A 23,140-nucleotide genomic window follows, 5' to 3' on the forward strand; every position below is an offset into this window, starting at 1 on the left:
CAACTGTGAACATCCCTGCTAATGCTGGAATTGCCATTTTTGCTACCTGTGGTAAATGGCTCAGTGTGATGCCTGCAGCAGGACAAGAGCAGAGTGCTCACCTCAGGGTTTGGAGTGTTCAGCAGGAAAAGCCTTCAGTCAGCAGTGCCCGAGCAGCCCCAGCCCACAGCAAGCACAGAGCTCTGAGAGGGCACAGCAGGAAAACTCCAGCCTGGGGGGGTTAAACAAGCACCACTGCTCACCAGATGGCTGAGGAGCACATCTAAAAAGGATCCAGAGCATGAGGAAAAATATTAAATTTAAAATAAAAAAAAGATCCCCTTCAATGCCATAAATATTTATACTAAATCCAAGGAACTGGCCGAGTTCAGACTTGCCTCACATGAATCATGCAGCACTTCCCTCATTTCGTGTTCTGGAGAAAAGCACCACAGAGGAGGTGCCACACTTGTGGCAGCTGCTTTTCTCTGTGCTAAGAGCAGTTTTGTCTTTAAAGATGTTGCTTTCCAAAGAATATAAACAGAACCACTGAATAGTCCTATTTTACTTGGCATGCACTGATCTTCCCAGATCATTTAGATTCATAGAAATGGTTTCCCTTTACCTGGACAGTTTAATTTTCTTCACAGGGATATTTAATTACAATCAGCAGAGCATCACAGAAAACAACTCCAATGTTGTAATCAGGAGCCAAGAAATCACATTTTACTGAAAGGTGCTGCTCTGAAAGTGTCCAAACCTGCTACTGCCACAAATATCTTAATTTACTCCCAGAAGTAAACATTAGCAATTAAACAACAAAATTAAAAGCCTCAATATCATCTCTAAAGTGCAAGAACAGTGTGTTGATAGCATTTGCAAAAGAAATAAATCCCCACTCAATCCCAAAAGAACAACAGCTACTCAAAAAGCTCCATTTGGGTTTCAGTCTTCCATTTGGGCAGTTCTGGGTTTCACTTTTCTCATGCAAAAGATGGCTGAGCTGGACACTTTGTAGGTTGTAACTACAAAGGGTACTGCCAATCTGCTGATCTGAGATTTTGAGTTAAAACTAAACATAAAAAATGTTCCAAATTGGTTTATATTCCCATACAACAGTGGCATTTCTACCCTGGGAAAAAAAAAATTTACTAAATCTCTCTCACATCTAGCTACAACCCATATTCAAATGCAAAAATCCCTATTTCTGCATGCTGAGAAGTAAATATGAAACCTCCCAAAGCAGGAAAGTGCAGTGCTGAGAGGTTTCCATGCCTGCCCTGTCAAATGGGTTTCCAGGAAAATCTACTGCTTTTTAAACACAACTGGTTCCAGCCTTTCCCTGGGAGAGCAAATCTGTTTCCTGGAACCTGCCAGCAACATTTGGAAGAACGGGAGGAAAGTTGTGCACTGCACTGCCTGCTGCTCCCAGCTGACAGCGAGCACTCCAGAGAGGAGCAGTGAGAAGGAACACGGCTTTAAATCATCACAGGCCCTGGTGATGAGGGCAATCAGGAGAGGACAGCAGCCATGGGTTCTGGGAGGGAGCTGAGCCTGCTGAAGGCAACTTCCCTTCCTCCCTGAGTGCCACCCAGGCTGTAACATTCCACTTTAACATTCCACTTTATCCCAAATATTATCTGCTTCTGTCCACGAACACTGCTGCGGGTGAGCTTCTTCTTAAAAACCAAAATGAGGCACAAAGTATCACACAACATTTCAGGGGAAAAGCTGAACTTCACCAAGTGCTACTATGTGTAACAAGTTCTTGCTTTTAACACTGGCAACAATCAAGTTTAAAAGAAAAGGGAAAAAGTGTTACTTAAAAAAACAGTTACCAAACAGTGCCATGAAATTTAGGCAAGGAAACACTCTATAAACTCCTGTTTAAAAATAATCTGACACCAACCAGCTGGGGAACTGAGATAAGGAATGATTCCAACCTCAGTTACACACTTTTGTCCCCAGCACCCACATCACCCTGAGATTAAAGGACTGCCATTCCTACTAAAACAGGATCTCTGATGGAGTCCCATCGCCTCATCCAGGTTTCTGGTGACTTTAAGGACTGCCATTTCTACTAAAACTGGATCTCTGAAGATCTTTGATGGGGTCCCATCACCTCACTCAGGTTCCTGGGTGACTTTAAGGACTGCCATTCCTACTAAAACAGGATCTCTGATGAAGTCCCATCACCTCACCAGGTCTCTGGGTGACTTTAAGGACTGCCATTGCTATTGAAACAGGATCTCTGAAGATCTTTGATGAAGTCCCATCACCTCACCTAGGTTTGTACATGACTTTAAGGACTGCCATTCCTATTAAAACAGGATCTTTGATCGAGCTCCATCACCTTACCCAGGTTTGAGGGTGACTTTAAGGACTGCCATTCCTACTAAAACTGGATCTCTGAAGATCTTTGATGGGGTCCCATCACCTCACCAGGTTTCTGGGTGACTTTAGGGACTGCCATTCCAATAAAACAGGATCTCTGATGAAGTCCCATCACCTCACCAAGGTTTGTGAATGACTTTAAGGACTGCCATTGCTATAAAACAGGATCTCTGATGAAGTCCCATCACCCCACCAAGGTTTCTGGTGACTTTAAGGACTGCCATTCCTATAAAACAGGATCTCTGATGGAGTCCCATCACCTCACCAGGTTTCTGGTGACTTTAAGGACTGCCATGCCTATAAAACAGGATCTCTGATGGAGTCCCATCACCTCACCAGGTTTCTGGGTGACTTTCCCTTTGGCAGGAACCAATGCTGTGCTGGTGCTGGGTCCCTCAGCCTCCCCAGGGTTGCACAAGAAGCTGCACTGAGATGTTTCTTAACAAGAATGACCTTTTCTAAGGGAATGGCCTCAAGTTGCATCAGGGTGGATCTCAGGGAAAGAGATCTACCCCAGAGGGTGCTGGGCACTGCCCAGGCTCCCCAGGGAATGGGCACAGCCCCCAGAGCTGCAGGAGCTCCCAGGGATGCCCAGGGTGGGATTGTTGGGGTCTGTGCAGAGATAGGAGCCAGACTCATGGTCCCCACGTGTCCCTTCCAGCTCAGGACATTCTGTGAAACCCCCCAAGCTCACCCTACCCTCCAACCAGTGCCAGCTACTCCTGCTATGAAGAGCAAACCCCTTGCAGCTCCATCCATCTGTGACATGAGGATTACAAGTGGGCAGAGATGACCCTAATTAAGAGCTCAACTGCCCCCAGCCCTCCCAGGACACACAGCAGTGCTCCCTGAGCTCCTCACCCACCGCAGGAAGGCTGACAATGACAAGGTGTGAAGGAGCTGGCAGATGAACCACCCCAGGGGCACTGTGGAGGTGCAGAGGGACCTGCTGGCACCGCTGCTGCCTGTCCTGCCCCTCAGCCTCACGGCACAGCCATCCCCAAGGCAGGGACACACAATGCCCCTGTGTCTGAGCTGCAGAGCAATTTGCAGGGGATGATGCAGGCTGCAGGAAAAGCTGGCTGCCTGTAAAGAAGGGATTCAAGCCCAAAGCCCTGCAGTTCTCCGAGGCTGAGGAAGCATAAAGCCGTTCTTGTAAACACTTCTCCAGGAACTTGTGCTCAGCACTACCTCACACCATTATCAGGGAGAAATGATGGGCTGTGTCCTGCTGGATTATTGTTAGTGTAAACAACTTTGCTCAATTGCTTGGCACCGTGTGTGCATGCAGCATGTTCAAACTCTGCAGCCTATTCAGCCAAAATCAAATATAAAGGCCCATCTGTATTAAAGCTCAAGAAGAAATTAATAGAAGGCTATTTTCATGCAAAGCAGATATTTAAAAAAGGCAAAGCCAATACATATGGATGAACTTTTTCATTCATAATTTTAGATGCCACACAATGAAGACTGTTGTTGAAGCTTTATTTTTTCTCTAACAGCTCTCCATACAATGCAGGGCATTGTTCAAACTTTGGAGCAATTTAAGCTTTTTCAATGTCTCCTAAAATCCCTGGATTTATATCCAAAGAGAGCTGGCACTGTAACAAATTTGACTTGTGAGTAACAAGTTACAGCCTTTAAGCAAATTGCTCATTAACACAGACTTCAACTTACTGCTGCAAACCTCACTACCTTTTATCTCAGGAAAAAAAATATGCTGCCTATCTTATCTACAGCAAGCTGTGGGATAACACTCTATTATATTTGGGTTTTTAATTTCCTTGTTTGAGTTCTCAGTACAAATGCTGAACTAGCATCCAGGGTGAGAACAACAGAACTCCAGGGGAAAAGAAAAAAAAAGTTCAAGTATGACCTAAATCTATCCTGCCTTTGATGGAGGAAGAAAATAAACTGAATTTTGATGTCAGCCCTAAAGAGGATATTCCCAACTTCATGCTAGGAGGAAATGAGCAAGAAAAGCCCAACTGTGAAGCTGGGGCTCTTTGTTGTTTTCCTGAAGATGAAAGAGATTGAAAATGCAAAACCCACAGAATGTTCTATAAATGGGGAGCTGTTCTGTAGGTGCATCTTAATTCCCATGGCTTTGAACAGAAATTTTACACTGTGTTACAAATAAGAACACTTAATTTGCCATGAAGGAGATTCTTATCCAATTCTCAGCAGAAGAATAGTGCTTAAGTCATTTTACATCTTTAGAAACTAACCCAAACTTTGCAGTTAATCGGAGAAACTGATGGTAGAGAAAGAGAAAATTGCAAGGTCAGCAGAGAGAGCTGATGGAAACTCTTTTTTAGAACTTAAGAAAACATGTTGCATTTCATGAAGAAGCAAATGAAGTGAGCAGGATCTGACAGCAAAGATCTGAAGTGCCTTTTGGGGCAGGCACAGACATTTTCAGGATGCTCTGAGTGCCCTGAGAGGACACCCAAGCTCTGCAAGCCAAGGAACTTCAGCCTCACAGGAAGTCAGTAATAATTATGTAACATGCCACTAACTAATGAAAGCTGTCCTGCAACCCAAAAGGGGTGTTTTGCTAAAATCTGGATCCAATTTTCTTCATTAAAAAAAAAAAAAATAAAAATCCCAGTCTTCTGGACTATCCAGAGAACTCTGCATAACTATAAGTAACACGCCTGGGGGATTTCTTAGCCTCTTATTGCATTTCTTTATACCTTTCCCAGCACAGCAGTTGCAGCTCTGAGAATGCAGCAATAACCCAGGGAGAGGGAGAGGAAGGAAGGCAGAAACGTGCCTTGCAAGCCAGCACCATCTGTGACAAACACCAGAAGGAAAGAGATCTGCCTGGAGACTGCTCCTCCTCGTGCATATTCCGTGGGAAAGCAGGAGAACGGCCCCGGAGTCCAGGAGCAGCATCACCTGTGCTCTGCTCTGTGTCACTGAGCACGGCGTTACCTCAGCAGGGGTAATGAAGGATCACGGAGCTGCAGCTCAGCGAGTTTCCAGCACAGAACGAGGTGCAGATGTTGCAGCCTCAATCCCTGTCACCGGATGGGGAGTGCCAGCCTCCCTCAGAGCGCTGCTGCGCCTCAGCCAGGGCTCCCGGCAGCTTCCCCGGGGCGCTGAGCTCGTTAGGAGCAGGGCAATCAGCTGAAAGCACCGCTCATTAAACTGCCCATCGCTGGGAACTGGCAGCAAGGGCTGCGGAGAAGAGTATCAGATGTATTCACGTCCAGATGCCAAGGCAACAATTCCCAAATCACAGAATCACAGAAGTTCAAGACTGGAAGAGACCTATAAGATCATCAAGTCCAGCCCATGTTCTAACTGTTCAACTAGATCATGGCAGCAAGTGCCACATCCAGTCTTTTTTTGAATTCTTCAAGGGATGATGACTCCACCACCTCACTGGCTAAATGATTCCAGTATCTGACCACTCTTTCTGTGAAATATTTCCTTCTTAATTCTAACTTACATCTCGGTTGACGCAGCTTGAGACTGTGTCCTCTTGTTCTGTCTGTTGTCGCCCGGAGAAAGAGGCCGACCCCCAGCTCACCACAGCCACCCTTCAGGAGAGGCCGACCCCCAGCTCACCACAGCCACCCTTCAGGACAGACCGACCCCAGCTCAGCACAGGCACCCTTCAGGAGAGACCGACCCCAGCTCAGCACAGCCACCCTTCAGGAGAGACCGACCCCAGCTCAGCACAGCCACCCTTCAGGAGAGACCGACCCCAGCTCAGCACAGCCACCCTTCAGGAAGCTGTAGAGGTCACCCCTGAGTCTCCTTTTCTCCAGGCTGAACAACCCCAGCTCCCTCAGTCGTTCTTCACACAGCTTGTGCTCCAAGCCCCTCACCAGCCTCGTTGCTCTCCTCTGGACACGCTCAAGTAACTCGATGTCCCTCCTAAAGTGAGGGCCCAGAACTGGATACAATACTCCAGGTGAGGCCTCACCAGTGCTGAGTACAGGGGAAGAATGACCTCCCTGCTCCTGCTGGCCACTCCATTCCTGATACTGGCCAGGATGGTGTGGGATCTCAGCACCTCAGGACTGATGTGCAGAGTGACCGAGATCACCCTTGGGGGGCTCGAGAGTCCTGGAATGTTGCCAGAAGTGTCTGGTGGCTGGACTTTGATCCTACACAGGAGACGACACCTGTATGAGGATGGGAGGATTTCACTGGGTGAATGGTGAAGGGATAGGTCAATTAGAGTGTGAAACACAGAGTTTAGGATTTCTGTACAGGGGGGTCTAAAGAAGTAAGATGGAGGAATTGGGGCGTGTCCTGTCCTTCTTCTTCTTCTTCTTGGCCTCCATCTTCTGTGGTGATGGTGGCACTTTGGGATTGGTCTTTACTAGAAGTGCACCGGTTAATAAGGGTAGAAGGTATTGGGGAAAATTGATAAATATTGTATACGAAACTTCGGGTATAAAGATAAGTGACCGCCCTGGGGGCTCTCAGTGTGCCCATGGCTGGCTGCTGAGCAGACCTCTGTTGGGCTGAGAGAAAATCTTTTAGATAAACAATTAATAAACACCGAGACCGAGAAAAGATCTGAAGTCTCTCCTCGTCCTTTGAAGTGCTGGGCTGTCCAAGGCCACCCTGGGCCTTTCCAGGCCACCTAAACAGCCCAGAAACCGACAGGATGGCATTGGCCCTCTTGGCTACCTGGGCACACTGCTGGCTCATATTCAATCGACTGTCAACCAGCACAAATTATTGCTTCTTTGCACCAAAACTGTTACAAGAAATTGCTTGAAATGGTTGATCATCGCTAATGTAACTGTCCTTTTCCAAGCATTCCCATTTGAATGATTTAAAAATTTTCTTCCAAATGTCTTTTTTATGCAATTTGTTAAAAGAAACCCCACCTCGTTAACATTCATTTTTCTTCCAAAAGCATCAGTTGGATTTGAGATTACCATGGGGCATCATGAGGGCTCAAAGGTAGTAATGAGATGAAGAAAACCCTCCAAGGACACAAATAATCAGGGTAAAACCAACAGCCTTGAGGAAAGGAAATGGCTTTATCCTGTGCTTCAGAGTTATGGATCCCTTTTCTAAAACTCCCCTCATTTCTGGTTATAATCCTTTCCCTGGTTGTTTTAATTGCATGAGTGTGCAGAAATTTCCAAGAGGCTACAAAGGCACCTTTCGAGGTCATTTAGAACCCTCCTGCTCAAAACCTCAGGGAAGGTGGGATTTGAGTATCTCCAAAGGTGGAAACTCCACGGCCTCTCTGGAGAACCTGTGGCTCACCAACCTCACAACAAAAACTAAAAGAAATCACCCCATGTTTGAGAAAACAGCCAACCCCAGGTGGGGTTTCACCTGCAGCACAGCCTCACTTTTGGACAGCTAAAGGGAGAACTTCCAGCTCTCCCACTCTCAGCCCCAGCAGAAGCACAATTTGCTGCCCACAAGGCTGATCCCATCTGTGTTATCACCATTTCTTCTCTTCTCACAAAATCAGAGATGTGATTAATGAATCAAACAGCACCAGTTTCCACACTCAGAGATGTTGAATGAACTAAACAGCACCAGTTTCCAAACTCAGAGATGTTGAATGAACTTAGCAGCCCGATATTTCCATGCTGGGAGCTCCGTGGCTGGAGTGTGAGCACGGATGGCACAATTTAGGAGCAGGGTGAGATGAAGGCACAGCTGATGCTCCTGGGAGGTTCCTGCCCCTCTCAGCAGCCTGCAGCTCACACATAACAAATTGCTCTCTGGGACTCTTGCTGGGCAAGGAAAAGCAGGGCTCCTCTCAGGATCAGCAAATCACACTCCTGTGCTCCGTGTTGAACTGAAGGGTTGCCAGTGCACACACTGGAGGAACTTTTCCCCCTTTTCCCCCTATCTCTGATGCACAGGCTGTTGCAAATCCAGCAGTTCCAGTGCCAGAGGAGTAAAATCACCAGTAAACTGCATCAAAACATGCTGGCATAGCTCACCAGCATAGAAATCATCTCAAAAACCAAAATCAAATGTTTCCAGAGGGACTCTAAAGGAACAAGGAACCCATCTATTTCCTGTGGCCTGTAGGCCCATCACTCTTGCCTCTGAAGTTTCAAACCTATTTTTATCTTATCCTGCATCTTCAGAAGCACTTTTCAGGAAGGCATCAATTTATAAGTAGCTCAAGTGTGGCCTTCAGTAAATCCTAATTAACTGAGTGTGAGAGGGCATTTTGTTGTCAGTGCAGTTCCTACTGCAACAGCGTCCCTGGAAAGACAAATCCATCACTGCTGACACAACTCACTTCTAAAATAAACCCCATGGCAGAGGCCAGGAGGATCTGTAGGCATCTCTGAAACACCCTTTGAGTTCAGAGCAGATGTTGCCAGTGTTTACACTTTTTAAACCATCGGGATATAAACACCTCGCTATAAACACCACTGAAGTTTTGCTTTCCTTCTCTTCATTTTGTGCGTGTTTATTTTAGTGTTAAAAATGTTGACTTCCAGAATGAGGAAAATAGCAACAGATGGTTAACCTAAACAAAAACTGCTCCAGGGGAGTGTATTCCTTAAGCTCTTTTGAACTATTAAAGCTAAGATTTGGTTAAATAACAATTACTGGAGAAGGGGGTGGGGAATAAAAAAGGGACTGGAAAGAATATTCCATAAATATTGGGCATAATTACAATGAATTGAACTAATGAGCCAAAACTACAGAGCAACAAAACTTAGTGAACAGAACGCTCAGAAAGATGAATTATGTAAATAAAGCTCTGCATAAAATTTCATGGTCTTCATCAGAAGTTACCAATGGCTTCCAAAGAAAACACTAATTACTGCAGAGAGCAGTGAACAAGTTAAAGGACCCTGAAATGAAAAAGTTAAAGGATCCTGAAAGTTTTGGTTTTTTTTTTTTTTTTTTATTATTTTAAAAGAGTTTTCTTGCTCTAACAAAGAAAGCATGGCATAAGAAAGAAGTTGGAAAGTCAACTTCGTGGAACTCCAGCTCCGTATTTTTCAGCTCAATCTTCTGTAAAAGAGCTTAATCCGAATTAATATTTGTGCAGGAAAGAAAAAGCAGGGAAAAAGGAGAAACAAAGACATTGAAAGTACAACAGGGAGCCCCTCCACTTCCTGAAGGGAAGAAAAGTGGCCATGCTGGTTTAGGGATAGAAGGGACTGTAATTTCCAAAGTGAGATTCAGCTGCCTGCTTTTTCTGAGCAGAGATATCCCCTTGGCCTGTGTACGCTCCTCATTGTTTCTTCCCTGACAACTCCAGCAAGTTTATTTTCTGAACGAACATGGAAAGCTGAATCAGGAAGAAAAAAAAAAAAAAAAAAAAAAAAAAAAAAAAAGCAAGCAGCTTTTCGCGGCGCTGGTGTGTGGCTAGAGCAAAAGCAGCGCCGCTGCCAAGCCGAATTAGCTCAGTGGTGCCTTTCTGTGCAGGCACAGCCAAGCCATAGCCGCTCCTCGCAGCCGCACGTACAGAACTCGGCGCACACGAACGGGGCGATCCTGCCCGGGTACCAGCGGGGCTCTGAGGGGACGCCGGGGGAGGGCAGCGAGCCCCGGCCCCGCCGGACACAGCGGGCCCGGGGCTACGGCCACGGGAGACACGCCGGCCACGGGGGACACGCCGGGCAATGGCCACAACCCCGCGGGGACACGCCGGACATTCGGCCCCGGCCGGGCCCACGCGTGTCCGGCCGCGGCCCAGCCCCGCGGCGCCGGCACGGACCGACAAACCCCAGACCGACAAACCCCAGAGGGACAAACCCCCGCCTTTAGCGCCAGCAGGGAGAGGGAAAGGAAAGTTGGCGCTCAAAACGCGGATTTTGTGGGGAAAAAAAAATAATGTAAAAAAGAACAGGAAAAAAATCACAAAGAAAGAAAGAAACCCCTGCCCTGTAACAAAGCTCTGACAACAGCCCGCGGGGCGTCCCGCAGCGGCGGTGTCCAAAAACATTCCCGCTGACAAACAACAGCGAGCACGGCTCGGACAAGGATCCATCCCTGGAAAGGATCCGTCCCTGGAAGGATCCACCTCGGGAAGGGATCCATCCCTCCCCGTGCGAGGGATCGAGGGATCCGTCCCCCCCCGCCATGCGAAGGCACCATTGATTTCCCGCGGCCAGGCGCTGTTACCTTCGTAGCACAGGATGCCGATATTGTTGTTCATCTTGTCCAAGTACTGGTAGTTCAACAGGTCCATCCTCATAAACAGCATTTATCGGGCTGGCGGAGACGAGCGGCTCCGGGAGGGGGAGGCAGACGGTGCCGAGGCGCTCCCGGCTTCCAAAGCCCAGCAGAGGCCCAGCCTGGAGCGGGTCGGGAAGGGGGAGCGGGCTCCGACAGCCCGGGGAACGCGCTGCGGGCCGGGGGGGAGCGAGCGAGCAGCGCGGGGGCTTCTTCCAAGTTGTTGTTTTTTGGTTTTTTTTTTAAATAATAACAATAATAATTAAAAATAAGAGCGTAAAAGCAAAGCGGAGGCGGCGGGGCAGGGCAGGCAGGGAGGAGGGCGCAGCCTGCTGCGAGCGCCGGCGCTGACAGCGGCAGTGGCCGGCACTGCCCGCCGGGCCCCGCTCCGAGCCCGCTGCCCTCAGAGCCCGGCCCGCCCCGCGCAGGCGCTGCCGGCCGGCCGCGGGTGCTTTGTGCTCGGCAGGGCCCGGCGGGGAGCGGGGGAAGGAGGGAGGGCAGGGCCGCGTCAGAGCCGCTCGCACAGGAAACAGCGGCGGCAGCAGGAGGAGGAGGAGGCGGCGGCGAGGGGAGGAAGCGGCGCTGAGGGGCCTCCTCCGGGCACGGGCGGGTGCTGAGGCTGCTGTTTGAAACCAAGCCTGCCTCTGTGCGCTCCCCGGCGCGGCCTCAGCGCCTCACAGCGAGCAGCAATGCGCTGCTACAGCAACGGCAGCCATGGAATCACGGCCTGGCATGGCAGGAATGACACATGGAATCACAGGAATGAGAGACAAAAGGCGTGAGGCAATGGCCATTGCGCCGCGCATGTAGTTTATATATAATTAGTTTTAAAAGGTTTCTCAGTCTCTCCATATAAACAGGCATCGCACACATTGCTACAGCTCCATCAGGGCGCAGCCAGATCGGATTTTTTAAGGGCTATTAGTGGTTAAACATTCCGGGATCTGGAACTTTAGCAGCTGCCAAAGCTCCGGCTGAGGTGACAGAGGCGGTGGAGGCTGGTGCTGCTGCAGCTCTCTCATTTGGGGATGTGCTACCCTTCTGCAGCTCTCCCATCCCTGGATGTGCTGCCCTTGTGCAGCTCTCCCATCCCGGGATGTGCTGCCCTTGTGCAGCTCTCCCATTCCTGGATGTGCTGCCCTTCTGCAGCTCTCCCATCCCTGGATGTGCTGCCCTTCTGCAGCTCTCTCATTTGGGGATGTGCTGCCCTTGTGCAGCTCTCCCATCCCGGGATGTGCTGCCCTTGTGCAGCTCTCCCATCCCGGGATGTGCTGCCCTTCTGCAGCTCTCTCATTTGGGGATGTGCTGCCCTTCTGCAGCTCTCCCATCCCGAGATCTGTGGTGCCCTTGTGCAGCTCTCCCATCCCAAGATGTGCTGCTTTTCTGCAGCCCAGAGCTCTCAGACAGATGTGTGCCACTCATCCTGGCACAACAAACATCTGGGCAGGTGGCATCAGTTCGCATTTCCTGTGGCTCATCAGCACCTGAAATCTTGGGCTGATACAAAAAGAGAAATTTAAAAAGCTAATGGAATCCTAATTTCTGCTCTGCCCTCTCCAGCTTGGAGCACAGCTCATCCCTGCCCATCTAGGATGGGAAATCTTCATGGTGCACACCAGTAAAAAACTTCAATTTCCAATCTGAGAACTTTTCCCCTCAGGAAGGGGATGATAAAATGACAAGAATTTCTCCCCTCAGGAAGGGGAAGGGATGACAAGACAGAAGCAACTCCCAGAGTGACACTTTGTGATGGCACTTTGAGAGTCACTGCCTGAATGCTCTGGGTATTTCAGTAAGAACAGGTAGCTTAAATTTACTGCTGGTGTCTGCTGAATATTCCAAGGAAGGTTGCCTAGAACATAAAAAAGTATCTCCCCACTTCAGATACACAATGCTGAGGTAACAGTACATTTCTTGAATAAAAAGTTGCAGTTGTTTTGCAAAAGTTGCAACCACACAGACCAAAGCAGCCCATGCTATTTTCCAGAAAGAGCAACATCTTCAATATAAAGGGTAGTGTATGGTGATTTTTAAGCAGGGTATAAGGAGTTTTGCATATTGTGCATACCCTGAGATACTCTACACCAATCCCTCAAATTAAAACAGCCATCTAGTAAAGACAGCAAGAGAAATCTGAGCCCTCTAAGATATAAACAACAATAAAAACCCACACCTACAACATTAAAAAAAGAGAGGCCCGTTCCTTCAGCATGAAATGCAAGTTCCTCACCAATTTTAGGGACAATATTTTGATTTGTACAGTTTATAACACAGAGAGCATCCCAGAATTCATAGGAATGCAACACATTTATTGGGTGTTTGGGAAGGACAAGAAGATAAGTATTTGATTTTTTCACTTTAAAATACTTAGATTTTTGTGGGAGGTGCAGGTGATGAGGAAGAAAACACAATTTAAACTCCTTTAGAGCAGTGTTCCACAAGACAGGGGTGCACATGGGCATTACAATTCCCAGTCCAATTTGAATTCTCTATATTCAAAGTTACAGATTTCTTCAAGCTGTTTGGAAAAGCATGGTTGGGTGCTGTCCAGAAACCACTGACTACTCAGGAGTGCTGTCCAGACACTAATAAAGGAGTTAATTCTTCTTTATTAGACCAGCAGTCACTGGTGTGCAGGATTTCAGGCAGTAATGATCCTTGTTAGGTGAATGGCTTTCAGCATTTCAGTACAAACTCTGATTGGACTTGTCAAATGTTGCATAACGAGCATGCTTCACAATAAATAATAATAAAGTGTACCAAAACACCAAGAGCTTTTTGAACCTCTAAATTAAAATATCTTCTGAATTAAAATATCTTCTGAATTAAAATATCTTCTAAATTAAAATATCTTCTAAATTAAAATATCTATGCTGCAAACAAGGCAATGCCTAGCGAAAGAGTGGAGGGGAATTATCAATGTAAACATATCCCTTACATTGCATTTTAAACCTTAAATCCATTCTTAGGAAAACTTTCTTGGACAGAAAATTGTATCAGCTCAACAAAGCCAAGTCCAGCAGGCATTAACCTCAAATGCTGACAGGGTCACTGTAAAGTACTTGGTTCCTGTCAGCAAATTCTCAATTCACATTGCTGCTCATCACTCTCAGAGCCCTTGCACTGAACTGAAACCAATAATCAGTGAATCAGGGGCTGGTAAAAATGGCTGTTTTTCATCAGTTCCTGATATCTGCAAACACTGAGCCGAGCTGAGGCATCTCTGCCTCTCCCTGTCTGCAGAATTTCCTCTGGGATTGCACCTTCCCTGCTCCTGCAGTGAATCCCAGCCCTGGGATCTGCTGGGAACACGCTGAACTTTAATTTAACACAACAGCAGCCTCTAGAGGTAACGGGAAAGGCTCGGGTGGGATTGACGTGGGATTTATTCTGATTATCCCTCAGAGCAGAGCCTTCACCTCTCAGGGGTCTGCCTCACTGGTACTCAGAAAGCAAACCCAGTCTGCAGACAGCAACCTCAGAACACACAAAAAGCAAAGCAAGGAAAGCAAAAAGAGCAGGTGATTCACCACTGTAAATCACCACTTAATATAAAAGTAAATCCTTGCAACTCTGTATTATTCACCTGGATTTTTGGAGGGAAAACTCTTGATATCGCAGGTCTGTGATGTCAGATCTGACAGTGAGTTTATATGGGTTTTGGAGCATTTGAACAAGCACTGAGCTGCTTTAGAGCATTACAAACACACAGGGAGCTGCTTTTTTCTGTGCCTTTTCTCTGCCCTCCTCGACCCTCTCCTCTCTCACACGTGCTGCTGCCTCAGGCAGTGCTGAAGAGCCTGAGAAAATCAAATTCCCTTGGTGCCTGCACTCCACATCATCTTCCAGGGGGAAAATGGGCAACACTGGCTGAGAACCAACCCCACAGATGGGACACAACAGAAATTCCCCCATGAAGATCATCAGCAGGGGATAACTATTGAAACAGTGACCAGCTCTGCAACTGAGAGAAAAAATAGTCTCTGTAGAGGTGGGACACACTCTGCTGTGCCTGTGTGCTCAGCATAATCCATTTTTTAATGGAATCTCTATTATTATTATTTCTGAGCTGATAATTATCAGCTGCAGCTCCTCAGGTCAGACAGGCACCTACTGGAGCCTCAATGCACACTGAGGAGGAGGTGGAGGAATAAAGCAAGAACAGTTCAAAACGGGTTTTACCTTTCTTCTTGCCCTAAGAAAAGAGCAAATTGGAGGTGAGGGTTGCTAGGTGGCGATGAAGGAAAAGGCTTTTCTTTTTCCACACACTCCACAGCAGCGGATGGGAAAAGCTGCTCTCAGCATCCCTGTTCTTATATTTGTTGGAGTGCATTGCACAGCAAAAAGGCAAAACAGAAATTCCCCTTGAAGCAGGATGGGGTGTTTGCTTTGAAATGCATTCAGGTGTGCTGAGGAAATACAGTTAGAAGGGACTGGACACGCAGCAAGGCCAGAAATGGATGACAAGGAAAATGACATTTCAAGTTCCCTGCAAGCAGCAATCTCCCAGCTGTGCCTCTGAGATCCACAAACACAACTCTTCCCTCAGTGACTCACATACCACAAAAATAACTTTACACACTCCTTACAAAGCATTGAGCACCAGTGAACAGACAATACCAAAACACACATCATTCCCACGTGCATTCTTCCACTTTTTTTTTCCTTAATCATAAAGTTGCATTGCAGATAGATTTTAATCACAACTACCCGTTCCCTTAAAATAAATCAATAATTAAAGAAAGCCCCATCAGGTAGGGCATCTCTGAGCCCAAGCTGGTGCCTTCCTGTTTGACCTGTCCCCTAGTTAAAGGTTTCAACCACGTGCCAGACATTACAGAACACAAAAATGGCTTTTTTAATTATCCCTGCAGCTTCTCAAGCCTGAAATAGGAAACTTACACCCAATATTGTAACAAAAGAGTTTGTGTATCCTATCATTCTTGTCATTTGTGTATCCTATCATAACCTAAACTTAAAAATGTTGCTTAAAAACCCCAAACACAGCATTATCTAGTGAGGAAATGTGTGAGTGTCACAAAGTGCTGAGTCCCCAGAGAACAAAATGCCAGGAAAACCAAAAATACAGAGATGCCTCAGAGTGTCTGGAGTTGCAAACACTTGTAGGGCCCAGGAAGAGATGGGAATGGCTTGTCTGGACTGGAAGATGGACTTTTAAAATTTCTTTTTAATGTTTTCTTTTAAAATGCCTTGCTGTACTGCAGTTTTTATTCTGTACTTCATTTCTTATGCTGTACTACTCACTTCTTTAAAGACACACAGATTTCACCACCACCTCACCGTGGTGATAAATAAAAACTTCAGCTCACTTGTTTGTAAATATGGAGTGATTCAGCACCAGCTATTTCATACCAGATCAGAAAATTCCAAGGTGTTTATCAACTCCGAAAGCTTTTGGTGAATGAAAACCTGCCCTGAGCAGCAGGAATCATTTGCCTCCCACCCCAAACTAAACACACCTGCTGTCCTTCCACTGCCTTGTCCAGGTGGGAATTTGGGCCAGGAAAACCACATTTATTTCTATGTGAATATATAAAACAGGCACAAAGATCCTGGGTGAGGTGTCTGGTTTATCAAGGACATTTTCCATTTCTCACTGGTATCTTGCAGCTCTCAATTTGCTGCTGTTTTTCTCTTTTTGTTTTCTTAGGCTGGGCTGAGAACACTTCAAAAACACAGCTAAAACACACAACAGATAAATCTAGTTTATCTGGGTGGGAAAATTGTTATGTGCTAATTAAAAACTTGATAATCTTTTTCTGTTATTTGCATACTAATTTAAATTTCTGAAGGGTTGATGATAATCACAAACATAATTCAACTTGAACTACAAAGAGTCTCCAGATGCAAACAGTGAAGTGCAAACCTTGCCATGTCCCAACATTGTGTGAGCAGGGCAAAAATTACTTTATATTCTTCAATTAGGAGAAATGAGAGGATTAAAAAAAAAGAAAATAAAAAAAGGGAGATTACTAAAGAAAAAAAGGCAATTTTAAGTCAGCTTGATGCTCAGGCATCTAAACCACTTTTAACTTAGGAAAATGAGGAGCCAGACTGTGTTTAGAGGTTAGATTTCAAAATTACCAAGTGTATCCCTGAGCTTTGGGAAGAAGCAAATCCAGTTTCCAGAAGCCACTAATTGCAGGGTTTAGAAATAAAGCAGAGAGCTCTAAGATTGCTCAAGTCTTTGAAAACATTTCCCCTTATAGCTCGCTTGGCAAGACATGAAATACACTTTTTTATATAAATACATAAATATATATATATATATATATATATATAAAAATGTGTATGGCCTAATTGAGCTTAGGTATTAACATGTGTAAATCTGTGCAGCTCACCTTGCTGGCACACAGACTGAACATTCCAATAATTACAATCACCTTGCAAATGAGATAAAACCAGGATTCCCAATGCACTAAAATCAATCACAACTTTTCTTAAAGAATGAAATAATTTTGGCTTCAACACATCACAGCAATTACTTATCCTAAATTTTAAGATTAAAATATTAAATAAGTAGCTGTTGCAAAACCCAATTATACAACTTGCAATTTATTGCATTAAATTAAAGTGAAATTTCATTCAAGCTCTAAGGCTATTCTTTTCCAATTGAGGGGCTTGTTCTCTATTATTTCAAAAGTATTTGACCTTAATAAGATTTTTTACCACACCTTAAAAAAGAAAAAACAAACAAACAAACAAACAAACCCAAAACAAAAACAAGCCCAGCCTTAAACACATTCTCACTTATCCCAAATTTTAGTGCTCACAACCTTTGCTCAGGATGCTGAGGGGTGTCCTCTGGATTATTGGAAGAAAAAAGAACAAAGAAAACAAGAAAAAGAGCAATGCCCTTGCATTATTTAAAGTAATAATACAAGACGAGCATGTTTTAGTATATAAATATATAAAATTGCATATTATTTATTCACACACATGGATGTGTGCAGGGTTCTGTAGGGCACAAGTGGAATGTGATAAATGGTCCTAATCCCACTAAATCCTGCAGAAGATGCCTGTGCTGTCCAGAAGTACAAATTCAGGTCTCAGAAATAGAGAAATAATAAGTAAAACCTCACAAAAGCAGTGCCAAAAGCCCTGCCTGTTCCAAAGCACACCCTTCCAACATTGCTGCTCCTCAGGCAGGACCAGGCCTGGCACTGAATGGAACTGAAATCCTTTTCCCAATGGATCAAAGTCACCATTTCCAATTCCACAGGTACATTTTCCTTCCAAAAATGAAACCCAGAGAATGCTGAAAATTCCTCACCAAAACTATTTTTCGGTGGAATCAACACTAGCTTTTTTTTATTGGGCTTTTGCTGTTTTCACTCCAAAAAGAAAGAGGTGGTGAGCTGGGCTAATTACGTAAATCAAATTATTGCCAAAAATTCTGGGCTTGTTGCTTGCAGAAGTTGGAGGAATTGAAGTGTCATGAAAATGATTGTTGGGGCTGGGCCAGCACGGTGAAAGGAGGAGTCACATCCCTGTGTGAGGCACTGATTTGCTGAAAGGGTGATAAACAGAGACACAGCATGCACCAACATGAACTGCAGCAGCACCAGAGCCTGACAAAGCACTGAGCCTCACCAGGAAAAGCTGCCAGTTTATAACCTGAATATTGAGTTTGGTCAGCCTCGGAAATGGGGCTGTGACCACCTAAATACTGAATTTGTGTCACCATTGGCCATGGGGCTGTGACCACCTAAATACTGAATTTGTGTCACCATTGGGAATGGGGCTGTGACCACCTAAATACTGAATTTGTGTCAGCCCTGGAAATGGGGCTGTGACCACCTAAATACTGAATTTGTGTCAGCCTGGGCCATGGGGCTGTGACCACCTATATACTGAATTTGTGTCGTCATTGGGAATGGGGCTGTGACCACCTAAACACTGAATTTGTGTCAGCCTTGGGAATGGGGCTGTGACCACCTAAACACTGAATTTGTGTCACCATTGGTAGTGGGGCTGTGACCACCTAAATACTGAATTTGTGTCACCATTGGCCATGGGGCTGTGACCACCTAAACACTGAATTTGTGTCATCATTGGCCATGGGGCTGTGACCACCTAAATACTGAATTTGTGTCAGCCCTGGAAATGGGGCTGTGACCACCTAAACACTGAATTTGTGTCAGCCTGGGCCATGGGGCTGCAACCACCTAAATACTGAATTTGTGTCACCATTGGGAATGGGGCTGTGACCACCTAAATACTGAATTTGTGTCAGCCTGGGCCATGGGGCTGTGACCACCTAAATACTGAATTTGTGTCAGCCCTGAAAATGGGGCTGTGACCACCTAAACACTGAATTTGTGTCACCATTGGCCATGGGGCTGTGACCACCTAAATACTGAATTTGTGTCAGCCCTGGAAATGGGGCTGTGACCACCTAAATACTGAATTTGTGTCACCATTGGCCATGGGGCTGTGACCACCTAAACACTGAATTTGTGTCACCATTGGCCATGGGGCTGTGACCACCTAAACACTGAATTTGTGTCACCATTGGTAGTGGGGCTGTGACCACCTAAATACTGAATTTGTGCCAGCCCTGAAAATGGGGCTGTGACCACCTAAATACTGAATTTGTGTCAGCCTGGGCCATGGGGCTGTGACTACCTAAATACTGAATTTGTGTCACCATTGGGAATGGGGCTGTTACCACCTAAACACTGAATTTGTGCCAGCCTGGGCCATGGGGCTGTGACCACCTAAATATTGAATTTGTGTCACCATTGGGAATGGGGCTGTGACCACCTAAATACTGAATTTGTGTCACCATTGGGAATGGGGCTGTGACCACCTAAATACTGAATTTGTGTCACCATTGGCCATGGGGCTGTGACCACCTAAATACTGAATTTGTGTCACCATTGGGAATGGGGCTGTGACCACCTAAATACTGAATTTGTGTCACCATTGGCCATGGGGCTGTGACCACCTAAATACTGAATTTGTGTCAGCCCTGGAAATGGGCTGTGACCACCTAAATACTGAATTTGTGTCAGCCTTGGGAATGGGGCTGTGACCACCTAAACACTGAATTTGTGTCACCATTGGCCATGGGGCTGTGACCACCTAAATACTGAATTTGTGCCACCATTGGGACTGGGGCTGTGGACACCTAAATACTGAATTTAGTATTTAGTAATACTTGGCCATGGGGCAGAAGCCGTGGGGATCTGCTCCAGGAGCTCCCGATCCCACACTGGCCTTCTCTTTGAAAAGATCAGCAGCAAAAAGGTTGGCTGCAAAGCATTTCACTTAATAAACTAGAAACTATATAAATAAATAAATAAATAAATAAATATACATAATAGAAATATATAATAGTGATTATTAATATATATATTAAACTTTTATTTATATATTTATATATAAAATATATAAGTAAAACATAAAATACATATAAATATATATAAATATATAATATACAATATAGAATACATAATAAATATATATGTATATAAATAATATAAAAGTATCTATAAATAAAATATTTTTATATATTTATATGTAAAATATATAAATAATATAAATTTTATATTTATTTATAAAACAGATAAATAAACCTATAAACAAATAGTATAAAATATAGATATGTTAAAAATATAAATATATAGAATATAAAATTATAGCTAAATATATAAAAATATCATTTATATCATTAATATAAAGAATAAGTATATACAAATACAGAATTAGAAATTAATAATAAATATATAAATATATAATGTCCATAATATAGATATATGTAAATATAGACTATAAAAATAATTTCTATGCAACTATCAAAATAATTAAATGAATTAAAATTAATTTTATACAATTTGTTAAATGTTTTATAACAGTTTTTGATTTATTAATAAACTAAATTTAACAAAGCATCCAAAATCCTGAGCTGGAGACACTCTACTCTTTACCATTACATGTCTTAGGAATCAGTTGTCAGGATAAATATTGTAAAGTATTATTTTATAATACAGAAATGTTTAAAGAGTACTGCTCCTTTTTTTCTCCAGGTTCTTTACGTTGCAACTCCATCATATTGCAAAGTTTTGCAATGCTGATGCTTCTCTTAAAGGCTCCTTTCTCCCACAGGCACCTGAAGATATTGCACACAATTTCTTTTTTTCAGCTTTTGAATCTCACATATTTTTTTAATCATGTAAATTAGGCCTCAAAGTGAATCCACAAGCTCAGAACTGGAAATCAGAGGAAACTTTTGAACTGAACATTTTTGAAGGCCGATCGTGAAGTGCCAAAATATTTTAGGTTGGGCAGAACATAACTTTTTAAAAATATAGATGGATAAAGGCTGTCCCAAGTGTCAAAATACATTTTCTCCTTTGGTGTCCCATCCATCAAATGCACTCAGCCATGTTGAGCTCTTCTGTCTCAGAACAAATTCACTATCTTGAGCTTTCCCTGGTCACATACTTGGACACCCACTATACGATGGAACAAATTATTCTATTTTTTATTCTATGTAAAGACAAGAATGCACCTAAACTGAAGCCACGTGATCAGTATTTTTACTTCTAAAAGGTGAATTTTCTAACATTTCATACAGATGACGGATTAGAAATACTGTGCATGCAGAATTTCTGTCTGCAAGGAGCCCTGCACACAGGAATCCATCCAGTTTTCACCTGGGGCAAGGATCCAGCTCCGTGGCAGCTGCAGAAATCAGGGAGGAAGATGAGATTTCCCTGAGGGCACAGAAGCCAGTCAGGTCCTGACTCTCCAAGGACCACACCTTGCTTTCATCCACGCTCAAAATTACAAATAAAAGAACTTCTGCGCTGGATATTCCTTTCAGGCAGAACCTGTCTGACCTGTTAATGCACTGACAATGGATTTTAAACAGCAGCAGCCTTCATTAAAGTGGTATTAAAGGAACCCTGGTGGAACACCCACCTCCTTCTCCACACTCTGCTCAGGCTGCAAACTGGTTGGAACCCTGGAAAATGAGAATTTCAGACTTTCTGTGCTGCCACTGACCCCCAGGAGAACACTGCACTGACCTGAGGCTGTGGAGAAGCTTCCAGAATGGAATGACAGAACTGGGATTGTGGGTGTGGAGTTTGAATAGAAGTGTGTGATACCACAGGCTGGGAAACTCAGAGTTTAAGGGTTTAGAATATAGTAATAGATATAAAACTATCTATTAGTTTTGGGGCAGAGGTTGGTCCTTCATCCTCGCCTCCTTCTCCAGGGGATTGGGTGGTTTTGTGTAATTGGATAGGCATGGGTGGTTGGTTATTGGGTTAAAGGTAAAAATAATTTGGGTGTCATTTCTTAATTGGACAGTTTATCCTTAAAAGGCCTTGTAGAGAGAGACATAGCTCCATTTTTTAGTTTGTAAAGTGCTGTAGAACTCAGGGTTTGTGAGACTGTGACATAGATAAGAACTAATAAACATCTGAGTCACAACAAGAAATTCCATCTCACACATTTAATCCCATCCCTGGCAAAAAAGAAGCAAAGACTCGCACAAACTCCTCTCTTTATCTATGGAGGATATAAATTCAGATTCTCCCAGGAAGGTTTGATCTCACCAGAAAGTGAAGCATTTCCCCCCTGCATGAGAGAGAAGCAGCCAATTCCTGCCTGTACAACTGCAAGCCCAGCACTGCAGCACCCAAAACCTTTTGGGAAAAGCTGGGTGAGTTGCACATCTTGGACATTATTCTGGGGTCCTCGTGACCCTTCACACATCTCAGTGAGCACAATCTGCTCCTTAACTTCAGCTAAAATCCCCCCCCAGCCTGACCTGGGGCTCAGGAAGATGTCCTTGCACAGTTTCTCTGATCTATATAAGAATGAGGACTCCACATCCATGAAGCTCACAATAATTAGCATTAATTACTGTTCCTGGGAATGAGCCCTGGCAAGACAGCAGCCCCAGGAAGAAATGTGCAGAGCAGATGATGCCAAGATCAAAGTTCACCTGGCAGAGCCATCAGCAGCAGGATCAGCCACGAAGGGAACCTCACATCAGGGCTATCAGATATCCCAGAGACTCTCCCTGTGCACACATCCCTCCGCAGGCAGCACCAAAGCAACACAAACCAGCTGCCTGCTGGTTTTCCTCAGCAAACAACCCTCCCAGCTCCACAGCCTTCACATCCAGCCATGGTGCAGCACATCTGCACCAGTAAATTCTTGTCACTGATAACAAAGTGGAGATCAGCTGTGGAACGACGTTCACGCATCATGCCGGCAAAACTTCTGCGTGAATTTTTACCTCTATGGAATTTTATGCCACCAAGAAAATCCAGCTCTGGTGAGCTTTATCCCATCTCAACTTTCCCTACTTTTTGCCTCTGTGCACATGTGGAACATGAATTTTCAAAATTAAAATGAAATTTCAATCAAGCTCTAAGGCTATTGTTTTCCAATTGAGGGTCTTGTTCTCTATTATTTCAAAAGTATTTGACCTTAATATTCTTTTTTACCACACCTAAAAAAAGAAAAAAAAAAAAAAAAAAAACAAAAAAAACAAAAACCAAATATCCCAAACAAACAAGCCAAAAACAAAAACAAGCCCAACCTTCAACATACTCTGTTGAATTTTTAAAGTTGAAGCCAA

The 23,140-nt window shown here is 44.6% G+C and overlaps 1 protein-coding gene across 1 annotated transcript in view; it reads right to left on the minus strand.

Annotated features, from left to right (window-relative positions):
* VGLL4 (vestigial like family member 4) overlaps positions 1–10,833 on the minus strand; it is a 59,924-nt gene extending 49,091 nt beyond the window's left edge. Inside the window, exon 1 of the mRNA XM_058031750.1 lies at positions 10,465–10,833. Coding sequence (XP_057887733.1) covers positions 10,465–10,546 — 82 coding nt within the window. The 5' untranslated portion in view covers positions 10,547–10,833. The remainder of the gene's footprint in view (positions 1–10,464) is intronic.
* Between the last annotated feature and the right edge of the window lie 12,307 nt (positions 10,834–23,140).

Source organism: Melospiza georgiana, chromosome 11, assembly GCF_028018845.1.
Source record: "Melospiza georgiana isolate bMelGeo1 chromosome 11, bMelGeo1.pri, whole genome shotgun sequence".
NCBI classification, from domain to species: domain Eukaryota; kingdom Metazoa; phylum Chordata; class Aves; order Passeriformes; family Passerellidae; genus Melospiza; species Melospiza georgiana.